Source organism: Nylanderia fulva, unplaced genomic scaffold (assembly GCF_048542155.1).
Source record: "Nylanderia fulva isolate GAGA-0341 unplaced genomic scaffold, ASM4854215v1 Scaffold2, whole genome shotgun sequence".
In the NCBI taxonomy this organism is placed as follows: Eukaryota; Metazoa; Arthropoda; class Insecta; order Hymenoptera; family Formicidae; genus Nylanderia; species Nylanderia fulva.
The window spans coordinates 8,272,002-8,290,007 of NW_028190263.1; the positions used below are offsets into that span (position 1 = coordinate 8,272,002).

General features: G+C 29.5%; 5 protein-coding genes across 13 annotated transcripts; 3 read left to right on the forward strand and 2 right to left on the reverse strand.

The window, feature by feature from the left end:
• The first annotated feature begins 569 nt into the window (after window positions 1–569).
• On the forward strand, window positions 570–3,109 carry l(2)k09913 (transmembrane protein 53-like lethal (2) k09913). Of its 3 annotated transcripts, none has more exons than XM_029310578.2 (7): window positions 570–631; window positions 1,075–1,248; window positions 1,361–1,484; window positions 1,614–1,886; window positions 1,955–2,223; window positions 2,312–2,489; window positions 2,563–3,109. In XM_029310578.2, the coding sequence occupies exons 3-7, from the start codon at window positions 1,395–1,397 to the stop codon at window positions 2,701–2,703; spliced, it is 951 nt and encodes a 316-aa protein (XP_029166411.1). In that variant the 5' UTR covers window positions 570–631; window positions 1,075–1,248; window positions 1,361–1,394; the 3' UTR covers window positions 2,704–3,109. The 3 variants fall into 3 exon arrangements, with proteins under 3 accessions (XP_029166411.1, XP_029166409.1, XP_029166412.1); XM_029310576.2 differs by lacking the exon at window positions 570–631 and adding an exon at window positions 638–698; XM_029310579.2 differs by lacking the exon at window positions 570–631 and adding an exon at window positions 719–1,001.
• A 59-nt stretch (window positions 3,110–3,168) lies between these two features.
• Window positions 3,169–5,691, reverse strand: Dbp45A (putative ATP-dependent RNA helicase Dbp45A). Of its 3 annotated transcripts, none has more exons than XM_029310575.2 (7): window positions 5,459–5,691; window positions 5,076–5,306; window positions 4,752–4,945; window positions 4,271–4,615; window positions 4,021–4,193; window positions 3,572–3,927; window positions 3,169–3,494 (listed from the first exon to the last, which is right to left on the reverse strand). In XM_029310575.2, the coding sequence occupies exons 2-7, from the start codon at window positions 5,143–5,145 to the stop codon at window positions 3,265–3,267; spliced, it is 1,368 nt and encodes a 455-aa protein (XP_029166408.1). In that variant the 5' UTR covers window positions 5,146–5,306; window positions 5,459–5,691; the 3' UTR covers window positions 3,169–3,264. The 3 variants fall into 3 exon arrangements, with proteins under 3 accessions (XP_029166408.1, XP_029166407.1, XP_085338305.1); XM_029310574.2 differs by having other exon boundaries at window positions 5,076–5,328; XM_085482179.1 differs by lacking the exon at window positions 5,459–5,691 and having other exon boundaries at window positions 5,076–5,450.
• Window positions 5,692–5,947: 256 nt separating this feature from the next.
• Window positions 5,948–10,014, forward strand: l(3)02640 (porphobilinogen deaminase-like protein l(3)02640). Its single transcript, XM_029310555.2, has 6 exons — window positions 5,948–6,430; window positions 7,042–7,114; window positions 7,492–7,675; window positions 8,279–8,549; window positions 8,630–8,946; window positions 9,053–10,014. The coding sequence occupies exons 1-6, from the start codon at window positions 6,365–6,367 to the stop codon at window positions 9,225–9,227; spliced, it is 1,086 nt and encodes a 361-aa protein (XP_029166388.1). The 5' UTR covers window positions 5,948–6,364; the 3' UTR covers window positions 9,228–10,014.
• Window positions 10,015–11,035: 1,021 nt separating this feature from the next.
• On the reverse strand, window positions 11,036–13,265 carry Tom20 (translocase of outer membrane 20). Its single transcript, XM_029310571.2, has 4 exons — window positions 13,007–13,265; window positions 12,561–12,652; window positions 12,270–12,443; window positions 11,036–12,193 (listed from the first exon to the last, which is right to left on the reverse strand). Exons 1-4 carry the CDS (start codon window positions 13,131–13,133, stop codon window positions 12,149–12,151), a joined length of 438 nt encoding a protein of 145 aa, XP_029166404.1. The 5' UTR covers window positions 13,134–13,265; the 3' UTR covers window positions 11,036–12,148.
• A 29-nt stretch (window positions 13,266–13,294) lies between these two features.
• Window positions 13,295–17,658, forward strand: LOC114937153 (poly(ADP-ribose) glycohydrolase). Of its 5 annotated transcripts, XM_029310566.1 has the most exons (13): window positions 13,295–13,376; window positions 13,443–13,583; window positions 13,658–13,778; window positions 13,855–14,015; window positions 14,093–14,209; window positions 14,522–14,609; window positions 14,691–14,866; window positions 14,969–15,222; window positions 15,336–15,442; window positions 15,569–15,728; window positions 15,884–16,202; window positions 16,358–16,592; window positions 16,679–17,658. In XM_029310566.1, exons 3-13 carry the CDS (start codon window positions 13,664–13,666, stop codon window positions 17,527–17,529), a joined length of 2,583 nt encoding a protein of 860 aa, XP_029166399.1. In that variant the 5' UTR covers window positions 13,295–13,376; window positions 13,443–13,583; window positions 13,658–13,663; the 3' UTR covers window positions 17,530–17,658. The 5 variants fall into 5 exon arrangements, with proteins under 5 accessions (XP_029166399.1, XP_029166398.1, XP_029166400.1 ...); XM_029310565.1 differs by lacking the exon at window positions 13,295–13,376 and having other exon boundaries at window positions 13,385–13,583; XM_029310567.1 differs by lacking the exon at window positions 13,295–13,376 and having other exon boundaries at window positions 13,385–13,583; window positions 13,858–14,015.
• The last annotated feature ends 348 nt before the right edge of the window (window positions 17,659–18,006 follow it).

Genomic DNA, 18,006 nt, shown 5'->3' on the forward strand with positions numbered 1-18,006 from the left:
ATTTTTAAAACTTTAATTTCAACAATAATAACGTTGTAGCAATGATTTTTTGCTTCCTGCATGGGACATTCTTCACATTCTTATTTCTTTTATTTATTTTTTTAAACGAGAGATCGATTCAAAATGTAGAATATTTCTATATAAAAACATTGCATTTCTCACTTTTATATTATTTATATTTTTTAAAGGAAGAAAGAAAAGGAGGGAATTTATATATATATATAGAATCTTCTTGCTACACATTTTCTATATCTTTTTAAAAATGGCTCGTATTTCTTTTTTTTCTTTCCTATTTAGATTAATTTCTTATCTTTATTTTATTTTAATTTAGAAAAAAGTTAAAATTACATTTTAATGTCTATGACGTCATTACTCGATATCAAAATGACATATATATATGCTTTTTATATATCTTTAATGTACAGATGACAAGAAAAATGAGATAAAAGTATTGAAAAAAATTAAAAGAATAAATTTAGAAAAGTATATAGCATTTTAATATATGATCCACAATGTTTTGTAAATATATATTTGTTGCTCCCTCTCCTTTCCTTCTCCCTCTCCTGTTATACGTCGCTTTAATCGCGCAGTCGCGGACGTTGACGGAAGAGCGTTCATTACCTCCGAAAAAGTAAGAGTTTAGTCTTCAGTATGCGTGTGAATGTGCGTAACATATGTGTTGATTTATCGTGATCTCGGTAAATATTCAAGATACATCGACATTTTGTCATAATTAAATATTCGCTATCAGGAATTCATACTGGAACTCATAATGTTTTAACGTAATGTTTTCATGACAAAGAGACATCAGACCTTGGACTTTAAGGCTTTTTATTGATAATAAAAATATATCGCTCTTTTTGGCCTATAATCAAATAGGAATATTAGTATATATGTGTGATTTTAAAAATAATCGCTCACATTCTTCTTTTATTACTCATACCTGATCATAATATTTTGATCCTTGTTTCTCCATTTCAATAAGTATTTTGATACAGAAAGTAAGGAATCAAACATTAATTTCTAAATCACATGTTATATATGCTGACTGAATGGAATTTGATCTTTTCGCAGCGTTCGAAGAGAGGGATAACAGAAGAGGGGATGAGTTAATTATATGAGAAATAATTGGCAAACCAATCCTGAGTCGTGCATTATGCAGAGTCGGTAGAATCACTAAAGTGCATTTATAATCATAATAAATTCATACAGTGTCTTGGATTACTTAAAGTCAGGCAGAACGTTTGAGTAAGTGTCAGAATTGTGTGATAAACATTAATTATTGATTTTTAATAAATGATTAATTATGGATAAGTGATATTATTTGCTTCTTAAAATAATTAATTCTATTATAATATAGGTATATACACAGAAAAAGACAGTTTTTTATCACAATGATTATCAAGACTTTGCATAAAGTTTTTGCAGGAAGACAAGTTAATTTGTATGGGCAATCACAGCTATTGAAGTCTAATCAATACTTGGTAGTGTATTCTTTTATCTGTAATCATGATAATAACATTGTTTAGGTGTATGACTATGTTATAAGTATTTCCCACTTCTTATTTATAATAAAATATAAAATTATATTAAATCTATACCATTTTTTTTAGGGTATCGGACAAATGGCACGTTTGCTATCATCCCATTATGTCTCGAAGAATATTGAATTCCTTACACAGGATAATCAAGTTACATCATCTAAAAATATCATACAGAATGTAAATGCGGCAAACGATCGTCCCTTGTTAGTTGTGCTTACTTGGTTGTTATCAAAGAGACAGCATGTTATGAAATTTGTTAACTTGTATATGGAACAAGGTTTTGATGTGGCAGTGGTATCTCTTACACCTAGACAACTTTTGTGGCCTGAAACAGGCTCCAGAGTAAGTAATTACATGATAGAATTAAATTTTAATTTATTTATTACAAAATCTTCAAAACTTATTTTCAGTTAGTTGCAGCAGATTTGTTAACTTTCTTAAAACGAAATGAAAGCTATCAACAAGTTTTGTTACACGGGTTTTCAGTAGGTGGTTACATGTGGGGAGAGGTCTTGGATATAATGGAAAGTAACAAGGAAAAGTATAGTGGCATTGCAGACAGGATTGTTGGACAAGTGTGGGACAGTATAGCTGATGTGACTGAAATTCCAATAGGTTTTCCCATTGCAGTATTTCCGAAGAATAAGATAATGCAAAAACTGGTGCGATCATTGTTGGAGTAAGTAAAGAAGAGAGAAAGAGAGAGGAAGATTGTCAATATAGAGAAATAACTTGTTATAATTAATACAAAATAATATTACCTTCAGATATCACATGAAGATAAATCATGAAAAAGCAACGCGACATTATATTCGATCTAGTCAAGTATTTCATTCCTCCAGTATACGTGTACCAGCATTATTATTTGTAAGTAAAACTGATCCTGTTGGCACTCTATCCAGCAACTTAAGTTTACGCGACAATTGGGAATCTACAGGAATAAAGGTAAGATTTGTGTATAATGTGTTTGTTGGTTTATGAGAGAATTACAGGAGAAATGTATACGTTTATTTTGCAGACTTACGTGAAGGTATTCGAATCATCGCCGCACGTTGCCCACTTCTATAAGTATCCAAAGGAATACGTTGCCGAACTCTATACCTTTTTACAAAAATTAAACTTGATACGAAATGAAGAAAAAATTAAAGCGCGTCTGTAATTATTTTAAAGGCACTTCGGATTATGGATCAATTGTATTTTTTATATAAAATTGTCTTTTCAGTGATATTTTACATAATTTACATCGAATATTTGTAGTATATCTAGCGTTTGATACACGTATGCCGTATGCAATGCACATATTATAGCATATATAGTAAATAATTTTTTATATTTTACAAACTATTTGTATATCAAATTATATAATCTAAGTAATCAAAAGGTTTTTGGTACACAAAAAATCAGGTCTTTAAAAATGTTGAAAAAGATTTTTGAGTTGACAACTGCCTTTCGCATAAGGGAAAATGCATTATTACTTATAATTATTTAGATAGATTTAATAGATTATAATATTCTAAATGTAAATTTTATATAAATAACATATATATTACGATTTTTTAATCTTATCTTTTTTGTGAATAAAGCGAGATATATTAGATTATTTAGAGAAAACAATAACGTCTCATTTATCATTCTATCATACATATAAATTAACATAATTGTATGATATATATTTTGTATCAATTTCATTTACATTATGTTATATACATTTAGTTTTATTTCACGTCGAAATTGTTTGTTCTACTTTTTCTTTCTTTTTTAGCTTTTTATGTTTCTTCTTCTTTTGTTCCTCTAAAAGCTCTTCTATTTCGTCCGGATCTTTACCTTCTAAGATTAATTTTTTTCGTTTATTAATCATTTTCTTTTCATAAAAATCAGTTTCATCTAGTTTAATCTCCGCTTCTCGTTTCGCCACTGATATTTGCGTCAAGATCGTAACGATTTCCTTATCTAAGATTGATTAAGAGCAATCAGATTAAATTTTGATTAATTTTTATCAAGAAGAAATATGAGATAGAAATACTCACCGTCTACTTTGTATTCTGTTAATTTAGTGCCTATGGTGTCTTCTATCTTGTGTAATAATTTGATATCGTTTGGCGTTATCAGGCTAATCGCCATACCGCCTCTACCTGCGCGAGCTGTTCTGCCGACTCTATGAATGTATTCCTTCGGTACATTCGGTATAATATGATTAACGACTAATTCTACTGTCGGGATGTCCAAACCTCTCGCTGCGACATCGGTAGCGATTAAAATTTGTACATGATTTGATTTGAATTTACTCAACGCTGCTAAACGTTCTTTCTGTTTTATCATCGCGTGAAGAGCCACGTTTGTGAATCCAACGTCATTCAGTGTCATTGACAATAGTTGACAATGCCTAAATATGATAGAGTTACATATATATAATTAAGTTTAAATTTGCAAATGACTTTTTGGAATCTGCTGCGTACAAAGAAAACAATTGTCATACTTGCAAGTGTCCGTGAATATCATAATAGAGCCATTCTTGTTTGTAGCACGAAATGTTCTAATTACTTCTACTAGAAATGAATCAAGTACATCCTTAGGACATAATACGTAACGTTGATCCAATTCCCTTACAGTGGCGACACCATCATCATCCTCTTCTTCATATGTGAAAACCTAGAATAAAAGCTGCAACTTTTAGTTTTTCTGTAATTTAATTACAATTATAGTTATGTACTATTAAGCAATCATACCTTACTGGAGGCTATTTGCTTCACCTTATCAAGGGCATCTGTCATTGTAGCACTGAATAATAATACTTGTTTCTGTTTAGGTACTGCAGCAAATATTGTTTTAAGTTGTTCATCAAAATGACCACTTAGCAATCTATCGGCCTCATCCAACACTAGAAATTTGATTTTTTGCAGAGAAAACGTATCGCAGCTGTCTAAGTGATCTGCCAGTCTGCCTGGTGTAGCTACAACTATGTGTGGCCGTTTGGATAATTCCGATCCTTGCACTCTCATATCCATACCACCAACAATTACGCATTTCTTTAAATTGATAGCTTTGCCGATGGCAGCAAATTGATCACCTATCTAAAATAAACACCAACTAAATTAGACTTAACAAAATTCATATTAATTACAAGTATATCTCGCACATTGTAAATATATTTTGTTAACTGCATGGTAATTTATACAGGGAGTGAAAGAAATAAAATATTTATCTCACCTGGAAAGCTAGTTCTCTTGTTGGTGTCAAGACAAGAGCAAATATGCCATATGGGTCTTCGCACAATTTTTGTAAAATGGGCAGAGCAAATGCAAGAGTCTTGCCGCTACCTGTCTTGGCACATCCTATATAATCTTCACCTGCTAATATTCGGGGAATAGAATTTTGCTGAATTGGAGTGGGATTTTTTAAACCTAAAACAAATATAAAATACAGCTGCTATATTGTCATAAAATTGCTTAGTACTAAAAAATATGAATATTTTTATTTTTAAAAGGAAGGAAACAATTCGTGTAAATTAGGCAATATAAAAAAATTATTTACCCATCGTATCGCATTGTGTAAGTAGCCAAGAATTTAGTTTTAAATCCGAGAAACTTTTAATTTCGCTCATTTTTTTCTTTTTAAAAGTGCTCTCAACTTTGAGTTATCTTGTATATATTTATATTTAGACTTTTTCTTTCAATGCGCTTGAACACGTGGTCTCTGTTTCCATTGATAACATTGAACTTCATTCAAAATTGAGACATTTCTCGTAGAATGCGTTCGAAGATTCTATTATTCATTAATAGAATCACTTTAAATAAAGTCACTTTATTAATTATAAATTTGCATAAAAGGCAAAAGCAAAAACACTTTTGCATAACACAAATATGCGTCAATTTTTATTCAAGTTATTTTTCTGCTTTTATTATTCAAGAACTTACTTCAGAAATTTTCGATCCATCCAATAAAAGACCTAGCTTTCTAGTAACTTTAGCTAGTAATTTTTCCAGATTTAAACGACAGATTTTTTATTGAATATCGTACGCACAAAATAAAATAAGATTACAATAGGATTTAATTAAAACACACAATCAAATTAATCAAAATGATCAAAATAATGAAATAATAATGCGCCATTGACGCGTCAGCTGTCACCTTCCCCCACCACCGCGTCGCATTCCATTCCCCCACTTCTCCCTCTTCTCGCTCTATTCCCACTCCTCCCCACTCTCGCTCCATCCCACTTCTCCCTTTTCACACCGAACTGCGTGCTGCATTCCACAGCTACTGCGTCATACCCGAAAGATGACGCGTCAATCGTCTCGATCGAGAATTCACGTACATGAGAGCATCTAGAAAATATTTAACCATGGTTAAAGTAAACTTTCGACTCGCGTGACGCCTTTCTTAATATTACTTTATAATCTATGCTGCTATTTTTCTCTTCTCATTCTCATATCTCATCAGTCGCGTTGCGCGTTGTCAGAATGGGTTTGTAGTTCGTCACCGTTCTTCCAAATTTCTCAATTATTAATTTCACATTCTGCTGCAGTGCCAGTGACTGTGGAATAATTCGACGCATTAATAATCTACTTAACGTGTTTGTATTCATTCTGTAATTCCCTCGAGAATAGCGATATCGTGTATAAAGTCATTAAAAGGTTAGGCGCAGTCCTTGGCGATCTGGTGAAAGTGTTCATGTCCTTCGACCCAATTCATGTTCTCGTCGTCGAATGTTCACGCTTTGATACATTCCAAAATTCATTTTCTCTTTCCCACTGATATTTGTGATATCGAGATATCACAATATATAAGAGTGATAACGAGATATACCGGGTGCGTCGAACATGGCGATGAACGGAGAGAATACGGAGAAAAGTGACGTAATCCGAGTGGGCTCTCGGAAAAGTGAGGTGAGCGGCTTTCACTTTACTTAAGATTTAATTAGCAAATTCCTCCCCGGGGGGAATTCGTGACTCGCGCGAATATATATACATATTTTTTTTTTTTATGATCTTATATTTTAATTAAAATTGTTAATATTCTATCATTCCATAACGAGTTTTTTTTGCGCTAACTTTAACGTGACTTTAAAATTGTCCGCTATATAACCGGATAATTTTATGCAATTATTAATTATTAAGGATCTCTAGTATCTGTTTTGTTCCTTCATTGACTTCTTGAATATTAATTATTTTGAATATAAATTGCTAGTTACGTCGAAATCAATTTTGCCAAGTATAAATTATTTTATATCACGAGAGATTTATTTTGCCTAATCATTGTGCGGACTATATCATTTTACGCAAAGTTACTCAGCAGTTTTTTAATCTTTGCAAATAACAATCGGATATTTAATTGATTTCACTTAAGAGGTATTAAGTGTTGTTTAAACGTTATTTTTTATTAGCTCTAAAATTATTATTACATACATAGAACAGATGTTTAATTTATGTTGCGATGTAACATTACTTCGAAAATGTTACTTCATAGATGAATAATGCAAGATTTTTTGATTCCATAGTTGGCTTTGATACAAACTAAGCATGTGATACAATGCTTAAAAAAAGAATATCCAAAGAAAGAGTTTGAAATAGGTAAGCAAATATGGAGTTATGTCTTATATTTATTACGTTAATTATTAGATATCGATAATTAATTTATTGTATTAAAAAAGTTTAAGTTTACATAATATTTTCTCTATCAAATGGTTTATGAATGATACACATGATAAGTTTTAGCTCTTTATTGAGATTACATAATATACTTGAAACACTTTTAATCACAGGTATTTTCAATTGTCATTGCATTTTGCATTTCATGCCTTGCGTATGATGAAATGTTTTATTAATTATTACGTCTATTTATCATTTTGAAAATATTTTGATGTATCTCTCAAAGTATATTTTCTAAATTAGAAATTTTATTTTATTTCAAATTTTGTAATCGAAATGTATAAATGTTACATATATAGTAACAATGAATACCAAGGGAGATAAGATTTTGGACAAATCTTTACCAAAGATTGGCGAAAAGTCACTGTTCACAGAAGAGCTAGAAATAGCTTTGGAAAATGGTCGTGTTGATTTTGTGGTGCATTCCTTAAAAGACTTACCAACAACACTGCCAGCAGGAATGGCACTAGGTGCAATCTTAATGTAAGTTGTCTTTAATATAATTTAAAAAAAATTTTTTGTATTTTAAATTAAAATTTTATTTTGATATGATATATTTGTCTGTGTTAATTTGTTGCTTATCAAAAGAGCTGACTTTGCTATTTTGCTCATATCCTTGTTGCTCCAAGATGGCGATACATATTTTAAATTTAAATGTGCAAGCATTATTCTTATGAAAGAAACATCTTGTTTTTATATGAAAGATCTTTATTAGTTCTTCATTAATATTCTAATCAGGACACTGTAAATTCTATACAATAGCAATGATCAATTTTAATTATTTATGACTTGCAAATTATTGTGAAAATTTTAATTATTTATGACTTAACTATTTATGACTGCAAATTATTGTGATATTTTGCATAATAACTTTCTCTTCTAATTAATTTTTATATGTACTATTAAAATATAATATATAATAATTATGGAACTTTACACATGTACAACTTTGCTTATAAAAAAATAATTTTATTTCTTTTATGAAATATGTACTTGTGTCCTAGACAACACAATGATTGAATAAAGTCAATTGAAAAGAAAAAATTACATTAATATTTATTAATATGAATAAATAATTTCTTTTAGGCGTGAAGATCCACGTGATGCAGTAGTTATGTCGACAAAATACAAAAGTGAAACATTATCTTCATTGCCAAAGGGTAGTGTCATAGGTACTAGTTCTTTACGTAGATCCGCGCAACTATCTCGGAATATGCCTCATTTAAAAGTACAAAATATTCGTGGAAACTTGAACACTAGATTGAAAAAATTAGATGATGAAAATAGTTCCTATGCTGCAATAATATTAGCTGCTGCTGGTTTAAAGAGATTGGGCTGGGAAGACAGAATAAGTCAAGTATGAATCTTGCTCATATAGATTTCTCTATATTAAATTTTATAAAAAATTTATGTTAATATATATGTGTATTCTTTCAGCTTCTGGAACCTGAAGAAGCTCTCTATGCTATTGGTCAAGGTGCATTAGGCGTTGAATGCCGAGAATCAGATTGGAAAATACTTTCTCTTTTAGAAACATTGTGCGATGTCGAAACTACATTGAGATGTGTATGCGAACGTTCCTTTTTAAAAACCCTTGGCGGCGGATGTTCCGCACCAGTCGCGGTATCTTCATCTTTAGAAGAGAATAAGCTAACAATTACTGGTGCTGTATGGTCTCTAGATGGTCAAACTTTAGTTACTGATACTAATAACAGTACATTATATTTACCCGACGACGATGGCGAGCCTCCACGGTAAGTTGAATGTAACTTTCAAGTGCTAATAGTATTACACTATATTATTGATTAATATTTTTGAGCAGTTCTTTAATTATTTCATATTTTTCTTTTCGAAATATAGAAAATGTCCATATCAAGAACATCGCCTTTACTGTAGCGTTACTCCTGGCAAAGTAAGCAGTATAAGTCTTTATGGTGCAGAGCAGCTTGGTAAAGAATTAGCTAAAAAACTTATAGAGAAAAATGCTCTTGACGTAATGTCACAAGCTAGAAATGAAATCTTGGATTCGAAATAGTTATAGTTTATTTTTAGTTGGGTTATATTTGATGTTTTTGAAGTTCGAGAAATATGTTAATGCCAACTGACAACGATTATTTTCCCGATTTTTTATGATTGTGTAAATATTCATGATAGAGTTCTGTTTATATAGAACAGAAGGTAAAAAACTATAATAGATCAGAGTACAAATTGTATTATATATACTTTTTCTGAACACTCTGCTTTATACATTCATATCATGTATATTTTATCTATTTCCTGTTTATAAATCAGAAAAAGTACAAAGCAGGATGTAACAGTCCGTTTTACCACACGTAATTTATATGGCCATGTCTCTTGATTAATATTAATATTGAAAAATGCTGTAAAATATCATATATATAAAGTTTTTGTATTAATATATTTTTGATGAATGTGTATGATAATCATGAGAGAAGTATGAAAAATATTATATATGTATATTTAATTTATTGTTATATTAATATAATTTGTTATTATTGAAACAAAAATGTTATATAACAATTTTATTATTGTTGAATGTAATTTAGCCTATTGCAAAGCATAGCCATAATAGAATAAATAATAGTGTGACAGTATTTCCGTTTGCATTAAACAAATTATGATAGAGTCTGTACTTGCAGAGAATTTATAAGCATGATTACATCTCATGAATATATACAGGGTGTCACTTAATTGGCGCCTAATATTTATATAGCGATATTCCTCGTGGAAAACTGAGTCAAAAAGTCCTGTACCATTTTTTTCTGTAAGGCATAATAAAGTAGTAATTATTCAGTAACGTATTAACGTAGTAAGTAGTAATTATTCAGTAACATTAATACATTACTGAATAATCACTATTTTATTATGCCTTACTGAAAAAAATGGTACAGGATTTTTCGACTCAGTTTTCCATGAAGAATATCGCTATATAAATATTGGGCGCCAATTAAGTGACACCCTGTATATATATATGTATCACATATATCTTTTATTTTCTGTGTCAAATTTTCTTCTAGAATATTTTAACAGGCTATAAAAATTGATATTTTTTATTTTTGTGATTATTGACATTTTTTATTTTTATGATTATTTTTGTGTCTTGAGATCATGAATGCCATGTATAAAATTATTATTAAGTATCATAAAAGACTTATGTATATATAATTTTGTTACTTTTTATTGAGTTTTTGACTTCTATTATTTCTATAATGTATCAATCATGAAAATGTTATATTTTGTAAGATGTTTTTATGTATATATATATATATATATATATATACACATATTTATAAAATTAATTATATATGTAGAATTATATTAGGTTATCACAGAAGAACATTTATACATAAGACTATTGTAATACTAATAAAAAAAGTTTATATTTTATCATCGACTATCTTGTTCCAAATCAGTAAGTTTATAACAATTTTTATAGTTCTGTAAAAAATGTACCTTTGAATTATAAGAGATGAACGTTTTTTTTTATTTACTTTATTTTTCAGTTTGTGCTCGCGTATACAGTTTCAAATATATGTTATACTAAAAATTAAAATCAATTTTCTTTCTTTTTAGACTAATGCATCCTTATAAGAATATAATCTTATACCAAAAGTATATATATATATATGTAAACTGCTTGTTATATATTAGTTGAAGCATTACAAGTAATGCCGATGTTTAAAATAATGCATTTTTTTGACACTAGATTTTATCTACAAAATATGTATATTTCTGTGCATTTTTATAGTAACACACATAATATAGAATTTACAATAATTGCTTTCCATCTGTATTTGTAAATGCTCACAGAATACAATAATATACTTTTTAGAGCATATCATATATTATTTTTGCAATAAAGGTACAGTGTATTGTTATATAGTTAGATATTATAGTTTAAAAGATTACAATCAGAGATCCATAGGTAATAATTATACAAGTTGCTATTCTCCACATTTACTACACCGAGATAAGGCAACGCTCGTCAGCATCGCAAGTGTGACGATAACAGTATGTTCTTCTATTGAACACAGCTAATTGAAGCACACAATAAATATTTCTGATTTGTTTTATTAATGTCAATTCTCTTGAACATATATATATATATATTTATATATGTTGCATTGAATTAGATTAAAGCAATGGCTACATGTAATCTGTTTCAAATTCATGTTTTGATGAAGTTGTTATGTAATAATTAGTATATTAAATTTTATATATGTATATAATGAGACGATATAGATTTATATACAATATCGTGAAATAACGAAAACAATAACACATTTTTATATTTCAAAAATGTTATTAATGAAAGCAAATATATGAATGTATCAAGGATAAATTACATTTTATCTTTTTCTTTTCTCAAAATATGTAGTCAATTAAAATCAATATAAGTGAGTAATAACTGCACATGTGATATAACATCACATTTAATGGATTTAATAATATCCATTAAAAGCTATAAATGTCTTAATGACATATAAAATTTTGTAGCAATTTTTTCCATACACAAATAAGTAGAGCCTTGTATCAACTAGAATGTTTCTCATTTTTTAAAGAACAATGTCACTGGCATTACTAAAGGACTAGATCTCAATTTGATAGATTTGATTTGATCAGAATATCATTTTGTAAGCTTTGCTTTTATTAGAAGTTGTCAGAATCATTGTTTGATTAAAATATATTTGAACAAAGGAAAATGAAAATATATCTGTCTCTGCTTAGTTAAACTAAAACACATAATATTCATAAAAATTTCAGATGTATATATAATACATATTTGCCAAAGAAAATGGAAGTTCAATAAAGAATGACAAATTATATAATTGTAGAATTTTCCTAGATGTAAACTGTGTTCGCGTTTATGTGTTGTGCAAAAATGAGCAGACCATTTACTAATCCAGATTTTAAGACTCGAAACTTTATATTCGTCTACTCGACATCTTCCTCTGTCATTTGAGTTTGCGATACTAGTTTCTGTAAGCAGGCAAAATGAAAAAATATTATTTTATGTTATGATGATACTTTCTTTCTTTTGTATAAATTTGTGTACCTGGCCGACTACAGGTAGTCGCTGCACTAGAATCTGGAAAATTGGCGGCGGTAGAGTCTTTTGAAGAACTGTCAGTAGTTGTGCTGGCTGTCCACACACTGCCACTGCATTAGCTAAATGCTCAATTCCACCCTCTATCTCACCAGAAGCAAGCATTTCTTCTCCAAGTTGAACCTAAGTCACAATCAATATGGTACATTGTAAACTTTAAAATTAAATTTATATACATATAAATTTATTATAAAAATAATCTTATGTAAGTAATCTAATGTAAAAGCAAAACATTTTTACCTCTTGCAAAAAGAATTTTTGTACCAATTCATGATCCCTTAAATCTGGGATCTTTGAAGAAGCTTTTTGTGCTTGTTTCTTAGCTCTTCTTCCTGTAACAATGAAAATTAAAACTTATCACTAAGAATAAACAGTGATATAAAATTTAAAAAGATTGTATAACATAATATTGTATATACATGCATAATACATTCAATCAATATCATACATAATCATAAAATTTATAGTATATTATACATAAATAACATTTTCCATATATAGGAAATATATCAGTAAAATGAATTATCGTAATGATCAGAATTACACGTTGTGATTAGGAAAAATATTTTTCTTTACGAAAAACATCAGTTTACTTAAAAAATGTGTGAATTACTGAGATAAAATATCGCACGTGACGAAAGAACGTACAAATTTAGCGGAAGAAAAAAAGAAATCGTTGAACTTACGTTCGCGCAGTTTCTTCTTGAAATCGGGATCGCTGCGGCGTTTTTGATCAAAGTAAAAGCAGTAGCCGACGAAAATCCCAGCGATGCCGACAGCAATCCCGACCGCAGCTTTGGATATCATGGTCATTCTAATATAGAAATTCAGATATTAGGGTGAAGGAAATTTACAAAATCCTTATCGCACTCTCGGCCATCATGGAAAAGAGAGGTTGCTTTTCTGCGCGCACTGAACTTGCCCGCAAAATGTTTGCTCGCAGACAGATGTGCCAATCTGACGTTTGATAAAAAAAACTCCTTCCTCTAGTAACTTTCTTCTAGGGTAAACAAATATTTCCAGTACTGGCGGTGAATAACGGAACGCACAAGTCAGGTTAGTATTATTATTAGTGGTCTACTGTGAATAGGCTATTTAAATAATCTAAATTTGATCTTATAGCTTACGTCGTGATAATTTGTTCTATTAGTGGATGTAAATTCAACAAAAGAAGAGGAAGAAGAATCTGTGCGCGTGGCTGTGTTAATTACTTTCGTTATTCTATATCGTAGTGTGTATTGTTTTCATATTCTCTCACTGCAAGTAAGGAATATATATTATTATCTCTTTATGAATTTTCTTCTTTCTACCCTTGTTTATGTTTTATGCGTTTTTAGACATTTATGGAGAATAAAATGTCAGACTCGGACATGGTAATTGATGAGAAAGATTCTTCAGATTTATTCACGAATGTAAAATCACCAACAAACCTAAGTACTGACATTGCCAATTCAGATTGTAAGGATTTACTCGTATATTCTTTACATTCTCATTTATGTTACCTTTTTAATGTTATCGCAATATTTTATTGCAGCAGATTCTATGTCTGTTTATATTAACGAACCAGAACTCTCTGATGACACACCTGAATGGAAGGGTATGAGCATGAATGATATACGTAAAGGTTTTGGCACATATGAATATCAAGAACATCCACCAATTGTTCCAGCTGCTAAGCATACAGTTTTGTTTAGGGTATAATTTTACTTAAATAATATACAGTGATATTATCAATTTTTTATATTACATATATATATTTTTGTTCTGATTAGTTACCATTGTCTATGCATGAACCACCCAAGCCTTATCCGACACATAAAATAGACAAGTGGAGCCATGGATATGTACGATTGCCATGTTCTGCTCATTGTTTTTATCCTGTAGATCAGGTATGTATAGATTATTATACAATTCACAATTTTGATAATAAATTTTCTAACAAATTTGACAATTTTTTCTTAAAAAAATTGGAAAAGAGAATTATTAATTGCAAATGTAAAATTGTTAATATATATTTTTATAATTAAGCTTCAAAATATGTTTATATAATATTAGAGTTGATCTTAAATTAGATGATGATGAATGTAATTCTAGAATTTGTCTCTTAAGTTTAATTGATAAAAAAGACTAAAATTATTTATAATTGTTATTATCTCAATATATTTTTGCTAAGGAAAAGTTAATTTTAAATTTGTTTCTAGAATTTATCATTAAAATCGCGATTTTTGGAGTATAAAAGAAAGAATACTAGATTGATGAGATACTTAAGAGATATGATAAGATACTTAGGTAACAATAGCTATCTTGTTATATTCTATAATTGCAGATCTAATTAGATGAGCAGATAATTACTAATATATGTATAATTAGACTGCATATTTCAGAGAAGTGGAGATCGTAGCTGTCGAAATAGATGGGATATGATCCAGGAAGCTTTGCTGAGAAACATTCTCTCCAGTCAGCAATTGGAAAGTGCTATACTTTTTTATAATCAAATATATGCACAACGTTGGAATTTTACAGCTCTCCATCACTTTTTTTCAGAGGTATATTGGATAATACTTGTATTACATTTGAACATTATGTCATTTAAAAAGTGTCTAATTAAAAAGATTTTTAAAAAGACTAAAAAATCTTTTTAAACGAAGGTCTTGGACTCGGAAGAAACGGCCGTTTTCTTTAAAACTTTAATGCCAAAAATGGTTCAGCTTGCTCTGCAACTTCCTATGTTGTTAACTGGTGCAATACCTCTTCTGAAACGTCACACTAATGGCTCTATTAGTTTAAGCCAATTGCAAGTAGCTTCGCTACTAGCAAATGCATTTTTTTGTACATTTCCTAGACGCAATTCCAGTAATCCACAATCGGAATATGCAACGTATCCATATATTAATTTTAATAGGTAATATTTTGGTTAACATAAATCATTTATATTACATTTATTATACATAATAGAGAATATAGGATTTCTTTAATTAGTAGATTTTAGATGCATATCTCGGTTGCATATTTCAGATTATTTGCCTCTTATAAGGAAAACGCTTTCGAGGAAAAATATAATCAATCAGTGATGGAAAAAATTAAGTGTCTTCTTCATTATTTTAGGAGAGTCACAACTAAGGGTAAGTACATTATAGTTGTGATTTCTTTTATATAATAAATACACATTTTCATGTGACAGCTAAATAATGAATCAGAGTAATTTAGATGCAAAATCTAAATTATGTTACACTTTTTACATAGAGCAGCACCTGAAGGTGTAATAACAATCGAACGGCGTTACATTCCATGTGAAAATTGTCCGAAATGGAACTTACAGGATCAAAAATTGCCACCACTGCATATAACAAGTAAAGGAACTATTGAAAATGAAGGAGCTGGACTGCTTCAAGTGGACTTTGCAAACAAGTTAGTCTTTACTGTATATTCTATTATAAACTCGCAAGTTTATGTAAATATAAAATGATAGAATATATAAACAAAATTTGTTTTTCGAAATTACTATTTATTAATTCTGTCTTTAATAGATATACTACTTATTTTCATCTTAAATCATCTTATAGATATGTAGGCGGAGGTGTGCTAAGCTTAGGATGCGTACAAGAGGAAATACGATTTGTTATATGTCCAGAACTTATGATCACTATGTTAGTTACGGAAGAATTAGATGACACAGAGGCCCTTATCGTCAGTGGTATTGAGCGATACAGTAAATATGAAGGATATAGTAATACCTTTAAATGGAAAGGAGATTTCGTTGATGAGACACCAAGGGACGATAGTTATAGACGTATGACGTCAATCGTTGCCATTGATGCCCTTTATTTTAGGCAACCTTCGTTACAATTCAAAATCGACAATATAACTCGCGAACTCAATAAGGTTCGTAAGTGTAATGTGAACATTTTATATTCAAAAGTTTATCAATATGTAGAAATTGATAAAATTTAATTTTTAAATATATGTACATGTATAACTAATTTATAAATATATTTATTAAATTTTATAAATTATTTATAAAGAAATATTTCTTATAGGCTTATGTTGGATTCGTCGGATCTGATATTTATAAGAATAATCTATCAGCTATTGCAACGGGAAATTGGGGATGCGGAGCATTTCGTGGAAATCCGAAATTAAAAGTATTGATACAATTAATGGCTGCTGCAGTTGCAGATCGACCTATGGTTTATTTTACTTTTGGAGATACAAAGTTGAGAGATGATGTGGCAGCAATGTATGCACATCTAGTTCAGCATGATATTGATATAGGTATTAATTTTTAAATTCATTCAAATATTAATATATATGATAAGATTTTATACATTTATTTGTATATAAATTATACATCTTTTCAGCGCGACTTTATTCAATGCTATCAGAATATCATCAAGAATCTGCATCAAGTGACCATTCGGATTTTTATTGTTTCTTGTACAACAAAAGCAGGATAAAGCCGTTGAGCAAATACTTTCCGACAAAGAGTAAAAATTCGTTGACCAATATTTTTGCCAAAAATTCGAAAGTCACGTTATCTCAAAGAAGCAAAAATGTGGCATTGAATAAAGAAGTTAACAAACATATTTGTGAAATGACAGAAGAGGAAAAGATAATAAATTGGTTGGAAAGTTGCGATGACGATAACGACGATAATGCTAAACGTGATACAAAGGACATGTGTAATGAGAAAATTAAAAATAATCTGAAAGAAGCGAACAATGTTAATGAAAGTAGTAATTTAAATTTTGTAGAGAAACATTTTGTAGATAATTCTATTGCAGAGAACAAAAATCAGGAAGATAAAGTATTTTATAAATTAAGCAAAGATGTGAATTTTTCAAGTTTGAAAGAGACTAATATTCCACATTCTATCGACGATCGAGACAAATCAAGGAATATAAAATCCGAGCTAGAATCGGCAAAATTAAACGGAAGTGAATCTATTGAAATTTTAAAAACCTCTTTTATTTTGGAATCCCATAAACAAAAATCATTTGCGAAAAAGAGTGGTCAAAGAAATATCTCGGACGATCCAGATACATCAAAGAAGATTAAACCCGAATTATCGTTGGAATCGTCAGAATTAAACGACACCGAATCTATTAAAATCTTAAAAGACTGTTTTGTTCCTGAATCGCAAAAACAAAAATCACTTCCAAGGAAGAGCGGTCAAACAAAGATCTCGGACTTTTTTCAACGAATATCATGAATAATATCGAACAATCATTTTTTCAACAGAATACTAGTTTGCTCTTGCAGATTTTTTTATTTACAATTGTCAACGTTCTTTGTATATTTCTGAATTTTGAAAATGTAAATAAAATTCTGTGTAAAATGATTATTATGTGAAAACATTTTCACATCTTTTTTTATCTTATCTTTTATAATTTTAAAAACAGTATTTCATTGTATTTATTATTGTATAAAATATTAAAAAATAAAATGCATAAGAGGAAGAAAGTATTTTACAGCTTCTTTAAGCTAAGAGAAATATATTGGATTATACAATGATTAAAATGATGAGTAAATCATAATACATGAGTAAATCATCACATGATAATGATTATTATGTGAAAATATCTTCACATCTTTTTTATCTTTTATAATTTATTTAATCTTCAACACTGACGAGGTACTGTTAACAGTATCTCGCCTTCAATTATTCGCGGGATCAAGTCGACCTTTT